This window comes from Notothenia coriiceps, unplaced genomic scaffold (assembly GCF_000735185.1).
Source record: "Notothenia coriiceps isolate Sejong01 unplaced genomic scaffold, NC01 NC01_scaffold00026881, whole genome shotgun sequence".
Classification (NCBI taxonomy): Eukaryota; Metazoa; Chordata; class Actinopteri; order Perciformes; family Nototheniidae; genus Notothenia; species Notothenia coriiceps.
In genome coordinates this window covers 113684-126143 of record NW_011359582.1, presented here as the reverse complement: position 1 = coordinate 126143, position 12460 = coordinate 113684, and the positions used below count along the sequence as shown (strand labels likewise).

General features: G+C 43.9%; 1 protein-coding gene across 1 annotated transcript in view; it reads right to left on the bottom strand.

The window, feature by feature from the left end:
- Positions 1-12460, bottom strand: part of LOC104957367 (girdin) — a gene marked incomplete at its 3' end in the record, with an annotated part of 58526 nt that overhangs the window by 14666 nt on the left and 31400 nt on the right. Inside the window, exons 5-8 of the mRNA XM_010784992.1 lie at positions 9103-9161; positions 7660-7743; positions 7305-7445; positions 6110-6282 (exon numbers count right to left, since the gene is read on the bottom strand). Coding sequence (XP_010783294.1) covers positions 6110-6282; positions 7305-7445; positions 7660-7743; positions 9103-9161 — 457 coding nt within the window. The remainder of the gene's footprint in view (positions 1-6109; positions 6283-7304; positions 7446-7659; positions 7744-9102; positions 9162-12460) is intronic.

Sequence of the window (12460 nt, the reverse complement as noted above, 5' to 3'; positions counted from 1 at the left end):
ATTGATAATGTACTCACTAAACTTACGATTAATTTCACTTTTTCTCTTCCAAAAGTTAATTATCCAAAGCCTCTGTACACCCCCTTCAATTTACATGTAATGGTTTGGTCCTGCCTCCAAACGCTGTGCAGTACCACACTTTCTAGCAGCAGAGTGAGAGCATGTGAGGAGGGATGCTAGTACTTACGTGTGTGCCATGTCTCAACCACTCACAAAGTCAGGCATTCAAAAAAGAAAAGAAAGGAGAGAAAGACAAGAGAGAGGGACTAAAGGACGACAGTATGTCACCCAGTTTTTCAAAGTAAAGGTGGGTGTGGTCCATGAGTGGTGGAAATTAGTCTGTTAGCTAAACTTAGATCCATTGTAGTAATGGAATCCCTAATGGTTTCTTCGCTGACATAAATACTGTTCAATGTCTTTCACAGAAAAAATGCTTGAGTTTCTTCCGTTTCACTGCTGCTTTTAAGCTGGACATCTAATAAAGCCAGGTACTTTTACGCCATTCATACTAATCAGTTGCAAGGGACTCTCAAGTTTTGAAGCAGGGGGGTTGCTGTGGTGGTCGGGGGCGCCGCGCTGTGTTTTTTTTTCGTTTTTCAGTGCAGTGGAGATTTGGCCAGCGCGGGGCTCTGGTGGGGACGGGTGGGTCTTATCTGATAAATTGACACATAAAATTCATACAAATTAAAGACATGATTATTGTCATTGCTTAGTGAAAGGTGTGTGTGCGGCGGGGGCGGGCTGTGCTGTGTGGTGTGTGCTGGTGCTGTGGTGGTGTGTGTGTGTGTGTGTGCTGGTGTGTGTGTTGTGTGTGTGTTGTGTGTGTGCTGTGTGTGTGTGGTGTGTGGGTGTGTGTGTGTGTGGTGTGTGTGTGTGTGTGTTGTGGTGTGTTGTGTGTGTGTGTGTAGTGTTCCGTGTGTGGTGTGATGTGGCTGGCTGTTGTAGCGTGTACGGGTGGCGTTTTGCGAGGCCCTTCAGCAGTGGGGTTGGTGGCCTCCCACCGTTCTGAAATCAGTTGGTTCCAGCTCTCGGCGTCATGATCGAGGACAGTTCCATCTAAGCGGCCCCAAAGCTGTTCCTCCGAGTTTCTTGCTCTTGTTCAGTTCCTAACTCATCGAGATACAAACCCTCTCCGCGTCGGCATTAGAGTGCGAGAGGGAGCACTTACAACAAGTCGACTGCCTATTTTAGCGCGCTCACCAAACAGGCTCAAAACCGCCGTCACCTTTAAAAAAAAAAAAAGGAACCAAGAGCTCTCATTAACTCAAATGCTTTGCTTTTGATTTCAATTGATATGTGTATGTCAATGTGGCTTGCCAAATATTTCTTATCCTTGCACTGATTGAGCGCATACCTCCCCCAACTCCTGCATCCCCCCCCTACATTAAAGGCTTGTTGTTTCTTGATCATTGCGGGCATGGGGATATCCATAAGCTGCATATTCAGCGAACTCCTTCACACGCCTTGTCCTGTTCCTCCGGCCCCATGGAAAGTAGTAGTTCGCTGAAATATAAAAGAGCACCAGTGCTAAAGCAACTGTAATGTATTCAATCAAAGTATTGAATGTGTTTAAATATGAAAACTGTGAAAACCCTTACCTGCGTCTATAAGTATAGGCCATCTTCACCCACACTCAGGCCTCTGCTGCACATCCACAAATCTTGTATGCCCTCAGAAGAGCCCTCCTGTCAGAGGGGGTGGGAGTTTATTGGTCCATACTCACAGCCCTGACCAAGAAATGCAGTGCTGAACCTGTTTGCAATAGCCTGCAACCTCTGAGCGGAGTGATGCTCTCCTAGCCTCAAGGAGGCCTAATTGAGGGCTTAGCTCTGCGTGGTGAAGCAACATTTTTAGTTTTTCCCCACCAGACAGGAGAACAGAAGAGATAGAGAAGCAAATTCTAAGTCCAGACGGTAGTTTCAACAGTATGCATCAGCGTAGAACAGGGATTTTCACTGCAATTATACTCAAAACTAGACAAACAGTCGAGGTCATAGATTCAGTCTAGTCTAGTTTGAGCACTAGTGCCACATAAGTGCAAGTGTGATGCAAGGTATTCCTCTATGCAAGCCATACAATTTTACCCATATAAACTTACCAAGCATGCGTATGCCTACACACATTTATGCTTTTTAACATCCATAACAGGATATCACCAACACTCGCCCAAACAGAAACAATCTTCCCAAAAAGTATATTTTGAGGGTCACATGAGAATAGACAGCCGTGTATCTCCTTATATGAAACCTGTACCTGGCAGTTGGTTAGCTGTGGTCGTTGCTAGGAGCGATGTCATGACTGTCGGCGCCTGTCATGCTACAGCTTCATGAACCTCGCACACAGTTCTGATGAACTTTGTCATCTGCATAATTTGTAGTTATAGAAACACATTCCATGTATTACTGAAAAAGGACATATCAGCCAATTCAGCAGATTACTGTATTGGCCAGCAGGAGATGGGCCTTAACCCTTGCCCATTTTACCTCTCCGTGGAGCTGAAAGATGAAGACCCTTCTCTCTGGAAGAGGAGGCTTCAGTAGGCGTGAACACTGGCCAGCGTCGGCTTTTTGCATAGAAGCAGTAGCGTAGCTTCACCGTAGTAGACTTCAGTTAGAGTGTGAAAGATGCATCCACCAGCCTCTCTAAATCTTGGTGTCTTCTCATCTGTAAATAAAACACAGTCAGTGCTTAAAAGTACACATTAGCTGCGTTTACTGCACCTGTATTACTGCTCAATGCAAACAAACAACATACTTAAGACTTAAAATAGCTGGTAACGTCGCCTCATACTTGTGCAGAATTCGTTTGATGCACCTCTCCAGGCTCTGGTAACCATTGCACTGAAATGTGCAGCAGCATTCCATTACTCTCCTCTCATGCGAATCACAAAATTCTGGACAATATAAGAAGTATCAACAGTGTTACGTTCCTATTGCTGCTAGGGGTGAGTAACATCAAGGAACAACAACGTACCGTAAGAATAGAATCGTCTGCGCCGTTGATATAACCATGATTATTCACTGCGCTTATAAATATAACCGCAGCCCAATCTGGATGTTTGGTTTGGAAAAGGACAAGCAGCAGCCCTGAAACACAACGGGCCACCAGCTGATCAACACAGGAAGAACTTCAAAAGGAAGTTCTATAAGGAAACAAAACCCTCACGTTCACGTGCTAACAAAATAGAATGAGAAATCCTGCACTACACACAGGTGTAGCTGGTCTACAAGCGTGCTAATCTACTGCGTCTAAGCGCTATAGTGGTTATGCTAGGGTTTCATAAACCAAGCAAATTGCTGTAGGAAATCGAGCAGTGCTAACACCTGTCATGGTGTCTAAGCTATCATGTATTGCACAGGAGTAAACTAACATAATAACAAACAGGAGTGCATAAAAAGTCGACCGCTGCGTCTACGCTCGAGCCAACAATCATCATACAAAGCAGCGTTTGCACAATAGCTCAAGCGAGCATCCAGCTTTACTTGCCACTTGGTGCTTCGCGATTCTGCATAATTCTAACAAGGCCATGCTATGGTGATGATACGAAAGGGAGTTTGCTTAGAACAGCATGCTCAAGATAAATATCCCATGGCACACCCAGTAGAAGCTTTCCCTGCGCGGCAGGCTTAGGGGTCGTCGCTGTTGACATTCTGCAGCTCAGACTGAAGCGACAGCTGCTGCCTCTGTAGGGAGGTACTCCATGTCTTGCACTTTGTATGCCGCCTGTCCTCTCGCTGGAGATGCTAGATGGGTTCCCGGAAATAATGTATACACCCCACTTGGGATCGAACATCTCACGGTCTGGTGATGTTGTATGCGGGGATCTTATGGTGAGTTCGTTGCTGCTTAGAGTCCATTATTCACACCTACGGACGTATCGCCAAGCAAGGTAGTGGTCATTAGGGAAGTCCGCGCACGTCGGTATTTATGTGCTAATTTCTCTGCTGTATGCGTGAACTGGCGAATATGGGTTCTGTTTCCATTGCTGATTTTAACTGGGTTATTCCGCTGCTGTCGATTACTGGTACATGCAAATCGTTATCACAGCGCCCTGCATCATCACAGACTCATATATATGGGGATAAATGTATACAACTATTCCCGGTAATTGCAAGACAGCCCCAGGAAGCGCAGGCAGGGAAAAGCTGCCTATACTAGCGCCCGCCTGTACTTACATATAAGGATCAGAAAGCGTTGACTTCCCACTCGAGAGGTATCATAGATCAGGTCAATTAACTCTATAACACAACAGCAATCATAACTGCCAACACAGAAATCACATCCAGTTATACCAATACCAGTCTATGGTACTCAAAGCATCTGCTATGCAACCGACGTTCTCGCTTTTGTGTGTTCGCGATCTGTTAGGTCCTCGCTCAGTCTTGCACGCACTGGGATGCCCGGCCGGCCATAGAGTTGACGCCTGAGTGAGTTTAATAAAGTGCAGCTCCTCATGACAGAGACAGTTGTCTCAAAACACACGTCAATCGTTAATGCTGTCGAGTATGTAAGATGCCCCGCATGTAGAGGATCATAAGACTATCGAGGCATTGTTCCATAGTAGTCGCTGTCCAAACGCGTTCCTGCCCCCGGTGGATAAATACTGCATGCTGGACATGAACGAACTCGGGATCCTCGGAGTCACTCCAAAGTGCTGGAGAGCTTACAACAACGGCGAAGGCGCGTCTCCTATTTCACTTAGGCACTGATGGAGTACTAGAATCCTGCAGCTCCCTCTTTTGAGTAGTTACTGCGAGAAGTAGCCAGTCAAGTGTATGTATCAACTCTCCGCCATCTACACTTGCGAGCTAAACAGCACGGCCCTCCATCCCCACCTCCACTTGCGCTAACATCCACCTCTTAACGTGTCATTACTTGTGGGCCTAGCCGAAGAGTCAAGACGGAGCAGCTAGCACCGCACAGTGCGTCGTTAAAGATGCTGTTTGTATAACTGCCACAGTATTGCACGTTCTCAAGAGACTGAGGTCCATCCGGTTGCCCATTCCTATAAGTCAATGCTATATGCGAAAAGTGGTAAGCACAAGCAATTGGATGCTGTACTTCCGTCTCCTCTCGGTAATGAGATGTGCCGGAGGTTAAGGGCGGTTGCGGAATGGCATGACCTCTCATCCAATCACTCGTCGGATGCCAGCGAGGGCGGACGTCGCAGGACTGCGCCGCTCATGTGTACACACACACACCACACACACACACACACAAACACGGTTTACAGCACTTACAGCCCCAGGAGGCAGCGCTGTAACAAACAGTAAAAATTAAAAAAGATGTCTGCATTTTGTTGGTATAACAGTAGAGACTGGTTGAATCAACAAACCTAGCAAGGTAACCTTTACGGTGGTGCTTCCTTTAAAACAGTACCAGTTAGTATTATTCATCCCGCTTCAATCTATTAAGTATGCATAGAAAAGTGAGCCAGGTGCTGTGACAGATCTAACACCTACTCATTACTAAGTTATGAATCTAAGTGTGTGAATGNAGCACTTGTACTGTCAGATTTGCATAAACGGGATTTGATTGGCTGACGCTTCCACCTCAGCTTCAAAAGTTGAACATTGCTCAACTTTTGAATCCTGGAAATCCTGGAAATCTTCGCTTTGCTTCCCCACAATGCAGTTTGGCGAAAAGCGAGGCAAAGTGACGTCACCCCCATTCCAAGTCAATGGGCAGAGAAGCGTTGGAAGATTTTTTTAAAGCTGCTGTGTGGACGGGCCGTAAGGGACTTAGTTCAATGTCTGCCTCTAAATCGTTTTCAGCAATCTCTCCACTATCATTATCTAATAAAAAGTATAATACAATAAAAAAATTCGCCAAAAATTTAACGAAAAGCCTAATGACAGTCCCGCAATTTCTGTTGATGCCTACAACCATATCAACCAAGTCCAAACATTGAGGACCAAATGAACTATCTAATAACTTTGATCTCACAATTCATGGGAAGTAGCAAACAAGGTAAGGGTAAATAGCTATGGCCTCATTCCAGCAAATGACCTTTTGTTTGTGGTCTGTGCTCTTCATGTTTCCTTTTTTACTGTATTCTGTCCCTTTGTTCTCCATTCTGTTATCTAGCTGATAAAGCCGTGGTACTCACAGTTCCTGTCGAAGGCGTCTCATCTTGGCTTTGGCATCAGCCAGCTCCACAGAGAGGTGCTGCCGGCTCTCGGTCCTCCTCATCCCGGGGGAGTCCCCAGGAGACTGGGTCTGACAGGAAGCCAGAGGGGAGAGCTGCACACAGTCTCTCTCCTGGGTCAACTCCACTATAGTCTGCAGGGAAAGACGAAGGAAAGAATGGGCAGGAGGTGAGATATCTAGACATGAGTACAATTAATAGAATCAGGTAGACAGTTTTATTCCACAGGCCATAAGACTGTTAAACACCTGAACTAAGAACATCCATGACATTCAACTGTTTGTAACTTACAAATTATCCATCACTTGTACATAGACTCTTATGGCACTACTTCTCTTCTATTGTATTTACTTTCACTATTTGATCTGTTTTATTGTGTTGCACTGTTGGAGGAGCCTGTGACCTAAGATTCTCATCGACATAACTACACTGTAGCTATGTACGAATGACAATAAAAGCCTTTAATCTTGAATTTTGAGGTTCAGAAATATATTTGAATATGTATTTAGGGTCATCTGTACAAAGCAAAGCAGTATTACAGTAGCTAAAATTCTGATTCAACAATTGGACTTCATGCAAAGAAGAAAGGATCCATGGATTCACCCAAAGCCCTCGCACCACCCAAAATTAGAACACAACGCATTAGGGCTAAAAGTACATGCACAGTCCCACACACAGACTATTCTGATCTACTGCCCGTGACAGGAAATGGGATTTTAATTGAGAGCGGCTGGACTCCACAGTGATAATCTGGAGGCTATTAGAACCCTTCACACACACACACAAAACACACACACACAGACAAAGATCAGCTATATCAGTTGTGGGCATCTGCACCGTTTCGGTTGGAAACTCATTTAATGACGTAAATACTCCAAGTTAAACACACACACCATCTATGAGACAGTTAACGGTTTCAACCCTTCCTTCCTGAGGCTGGTCTTGTGTGGCAACGGTAAAAAAATGAAAAGTTTCCACATAACCCTGACTAGAAGCGCTGTGACAAACCTCCAAAAACACACAAAGAGAATAATTAAAATACAATGTACCACTTCCCTGGATTCCTGCTTCTTCTATTGTACAGGGTTTTTTTTTTTGCAGTTTGGCTTAAATTATAAAAAGGGATTTCCAACACTGCTTAATAAATCTATATTACCTCCAGCTGTGTGTCCCTCTCGTCCACCAGGCGTTTGAGGTGGAAAGCCAGGTTTCTGGAGAGGCTGTCCAGGTCTTCAGGAGGCATTTCCCCACTTTCCAACCACTGCATGTCCACTACGTTCTCCTGATTATGGGTGACCTAAAATCACAAACATCATATCAACGATAACCATTTCGATTTAGTCCTTGGATATAGAGAAGTTGCATTCATGACACTTTATCAGAATGGTGCATTTTTCTGAATTCTAAGTAAACAAAATCCATGATGAGCATACTGTACATTAGAGTAGAGTGAAATAAGGTGATATTATATCCAAATTATGTCTGAATTGTTTTATAGAAACGAGAAATACCTCTTGGATGTGGGATGCTATGGCAGCTTTGGTGTCAAAGTCCAGAGTCTGGATACACTCGATGTACTCTTCCTTTTTCTCACACTGTAAACAGAAGTAAGTGGGAAGAAGAGAAGAGAGGAATAATTATATTTATCAGATAAAGAGTTATGTGGGTTGGGGGTCAACTGGAGGTTAGTAGATCAACACCACAGACGCTGATCTGATTTATGTTTCCAAGGAGCATTCATCATATTTAGGAAAGCAGTCTTCAAACAAAACTTTATCTCGTGGATCAGACACAGATCACTTTCCTCGGTTGTTGGCAGAAGACAAGATAAGAACAAGACGCTGTACTACAGATGTAAGCCCCTATTTAACGGTGTGTTAATTCCTACTTGGCAACAGGTTCTGCTGAGTTTACTGTGGGAATATAAAGTCAGTGTTACTCACACGAATGCAACTGTCTTTTTGCTAAAACAATAGGGCTGGTGAAAGGTCAATGCCCTTGTTGGAAATACAGTGAGTGAGAGCTGCATGGTGCTTTGTCACGAGACAGGAAAGGTCTGACACATTATGTATTACAAAGCATTAGCAGTACTAAATAGTTTGCGTTCATTCATTTCACCAAAGGGAGCAAAGAAAGGAAGGTAGGATGAACCAAATGAAGACTTGACAGAGCTTTTTAGCAGGTTCAGTTTAAGACATAGGTAGGAAAGATTATGGGGGGAATCGTTAAAGCCCGCATCACACTGTCCCGAAATTGACACCCGATGGACACGCGATAAAAGGAAATGTTCAAATTCGGCTCTGATCGTAACAACATCGGGCCATTCGTGAGGGCTTCTTAAGCCATCGTATATGACCGCCGGTGGAGTTTCTCAGGCTCCGGCACCAACTTCGTGAGCGGCAACTTCGTAGGGCACTCGTGAGGGCATCTTGTCAAATCGTGTCATCTTCGTGTTATCATCGGGGCCATCGGGCATTCGCGCCTCACTCTGATCGGGGCGAATGCCTGATGGCCCCAATGATAACACGATGCTCTCACGATGGCCTTACGAAGGGCAAAATTGACACACGAATTCCACACGAAAATGAACCTTCGCAAGGTCCTTCGGCAATTTTTTGGCATGCCAAAGATTTTGCCACCGCTCACGAAGTTGCTGCCAGAGCCTAAGAAACTCTACCGTTGCAGTTGCATGTCTTAAATGTAATGTAAATGTTGCCTTCGTGTGTGGTTCGTGGCCATCTTCGTGCGAAATTCACAATTCCATATTCGTGTGTCCATCGGGTGTCAATTTCGGGACAGTGTGACGCGGGCTTACCTGAATCAATATTTTGAACAAATAATAACACGCACAAACTGTCTCTATGAGTTTGATTGCCATTGTTATGAACTTGCTCCTTGAAACCGGAATTACATAAACAGATGTGAAGTGTAGGTGAACTGAAACGATCTCTTACCTGGACAGCACACCCTAGTAGCAGCAGCAACAGTTTTTTCACCTCTTCCAGACCTTGTTCTAAAGAAGAAAAAAGCACAAAGATAGAGTATTATGACAAAACCAAACCACTTTTAAGTATGCCTGCAAGGACACCACAGTGACTGTCAAAACCAGACACATTTGCAAGAATGTGATTCAGTCACGTTTTTGTTTTGTCTCTTACATTCTGTTCTACCAACTTCTGTGGTTTAAGAATACGTAACACATCACAGAGGTTGATGACAGAAATCCATTGATAGATTTATTGATAGTGGTAGAAACATTTGCCTGAAGTAAAGATCTGTTGATTGGAGGAAGGTGATAACCGACATTGTTGTATCTGTCAAGCCTTTTTGCAATGAGATTTTACAAAATGCAATGAACTAAAACACTGCATCTTTTTCAGTTACAGCATTACAATTATCTAAGTTTTAGCATATGTATACTAGACATATGGAGTCATTTGTATCTGTCTGCTCTGGCACAAGTTCAAAAATAACTATCCCATGAAAAAACAAGTCAAGATTTAGTATGTAACGGGAGAGGAGACACTTTTGAAAATGTATGCACCTATCCCACACTTACTATACTTGGGCATACCAATTAACTAAATTCTTAGGTAGTTACAGTTTTCCCCTAATAAAAAATACCCTTATCTTGTAACGTTACCACAATGTTTTCCACAGGGTTAAGCGCTGGCACGATGAACTTCCAGTACTCTTCCACATGTCAGGGCATATTGTCAGAAAGGGCTGAAACCCACAAACAGCTGCTAGCAGGCTCAACAGGCCTGAGCTCATCTATGGGATTTGTTGCAGAACAACAGCAAACCAGGTGGTGTGTGTGTGTGTGTGTGTGTGTGTGTGTGTGTGTGTGTGTGTGTGTGTGTGTGTGTGTGTGTGTGTGTGTGTGTGTGTGTGTGTGTGTGTGTGTGTGTGTGATAAGCCAGCTCATCGTGTAGCCCAGGGGGTATTGACTGCTAACACTGTCCGGCTTCAATAGTGATAAATCCAGATTAGTGACAGCGTGTTTTCTGTGAGGGGTGGTCTGTTTGCCTCTCAGTTTAATGGGCCAATCATCACAGCAGGAGCAGCTAAAAGACAGGCACACAGGAAGACAATTTTGATCTATGACTTTACGCTTTGTTCGACTGGAAACCTAATGAATTTACATGAAAATCAAATGGGAGGAACAAAAACTTCTCGCAACTTGCTGGAAAAACAAATCTGATTGTCTGTGTAAAGCATCGATTTAAAAAGTAACACATGGATAACCAACCAGTTCCTTAGGGAATGCTCCTTATTACAAAACAGAGGATATCCATCAATTGTACAGAAGCCTCCCGACAAGCAAATCAATCTCTCATTCCTCTTCAATCAATACAGACACACAAGTCAATGCGTTATTGAGCAATAGGAACCTCCACATGGTCATAATGTGGCAGGTTGAATAATCATACTTTATGGGTGACACCAATATTATACGCATGACAATTAATACTTCATTATAGTTCCCAGCCAGGATTATAAAGGACAAACATTGATAATAAAAAGAGACTTGCAGCGCTGTTCTCTGGACCGATACTCTGTACTTTTGGCCGTAGCCCAATCAGTGACGTGTTTTGCCCTACAGCTGGTGGAAGAGGAGGCCGTCAGCAGCATTTTCACTGTTGATTTACCCACTAAGACTGGCCAACGTTTGGATGATTCAAATAAATATGGACTTACATTTGTTCTGTAATGCAGCCAAGAAAATATGGTGAAGATTGTTTATCTAGGTCACAGGGACACTTTCCAGCAGTTGGGTAGGACATCACAAGAAATGTAATACAAACAAAACTGTCATTATTTACTCTAAAGGTCGGCATGGGTGCTAAAGTGCAGTATTTAAAAAGAGGTAATGGTGTCAATATACTCAAACAGGAGAGCATGTCAGATGGTCGAACAGGATTTGAAACCCCTCCCCTCACACCTTTTGAACGTTGAAGCAGTGTCAACATTTCTGCAACTTTCCATTCCCGACAATAACTATTATGTTGTTGATACACCCTTCTTACACTAAGGGGGCACTATTCAAAAGCACCAAAAGGAAGTCAAGTCATACAATGCTGTGGAAACACAGCTTTAATTAAAATACCGCAGCTGCAAAGTACAGATTGTACCAGGTAACACCCAGAAATAAAAGGCGTTATGGGTATTATGGGAGACTGTGAAAAGCTCAAATGTAGACGTGTTTCTTGCATGCTATCTATCCACTTTGAAAACGGTGCATTCCTGGTACAGTGGAATCAGGAAGATGACACTATTTTTGTGCTTAGTCAGACAATTGGCAATCAGCGCCTGGTGATAAAAGAAGAAATACTTAGCATATAAAGAGAATGTGTGGGCATGAAGGGATGACGGTGGATAAAACTTAATTCTCCCAGCTGCAGGGCTTAACCGTGCACTATTAGAGCAGTAGGGACCTATTCCAGTCAGGGAAGGGATTTAACTCAGCACATCTACTAAAGCGTAGTACGAGAGATACTTATTAAAATAAAGATACATTATTTATAAAGCTAGAGAGGGAGAACAAGGGGGAGAAACGGTAAAGGGAGAGATAATAGAAAAAGAGACAAAAGAGGGAAAGCAGCACAGAGCACAAGCCGCAAACACAAGGAAGGGATATGGAAAAAAATACAGAAAATAGCAAAGATAAAGAATGATGGAGGAAAGAAAACTGTGGAAATAGAAAACCGAAATATCCCTCCAGCAGCAAGACGGCTTTAAGGAGGGCCAGCTCGCTGCTAGCCTCAGATTTCCTACCTCCTACTCTTCCTCCCTTCTTATACACACTTGCATGCACCCATTTATTCTCTGCAACATCCACCCATCCTTCCTTCCATCCTTCCTTCCTTCAACATTGTTACAAATCATTCACGCTTCCCAACTGTTTGGATTTGCTCATGGAGGTTCTTCACCTCCCGCCCTTCCTCCATGCCTTCTCATCCCAGCAGGAAACAAGGGGTCAGACGGACAGTGACTAACCCTTCTTCCTGCAATGCCATTGTGAATCTGTGTGTGAGGATNTGAGTGAATAAGCAGAAAAAAGAACGTGTGGCTGGGCAATCAACTGCTACAAGCCTGTCTGCTGCCGTGATGAATGGAGTCATTCAGGACCCGGTGACTTGCATGTCAGCGGTGAAACTGGTACAAGCAATCTGATATTGCTTTGACAGCGTGCCAGAGTATATTCAGCCCATCTCACTGGAGCAGAGGACAGAGGACAGAGTTGGCTGAACCTTGTTTTCACGTTATTTCAGGGCATTTGTGCTTTATAAGAAAAGATAGAGTGTCAAG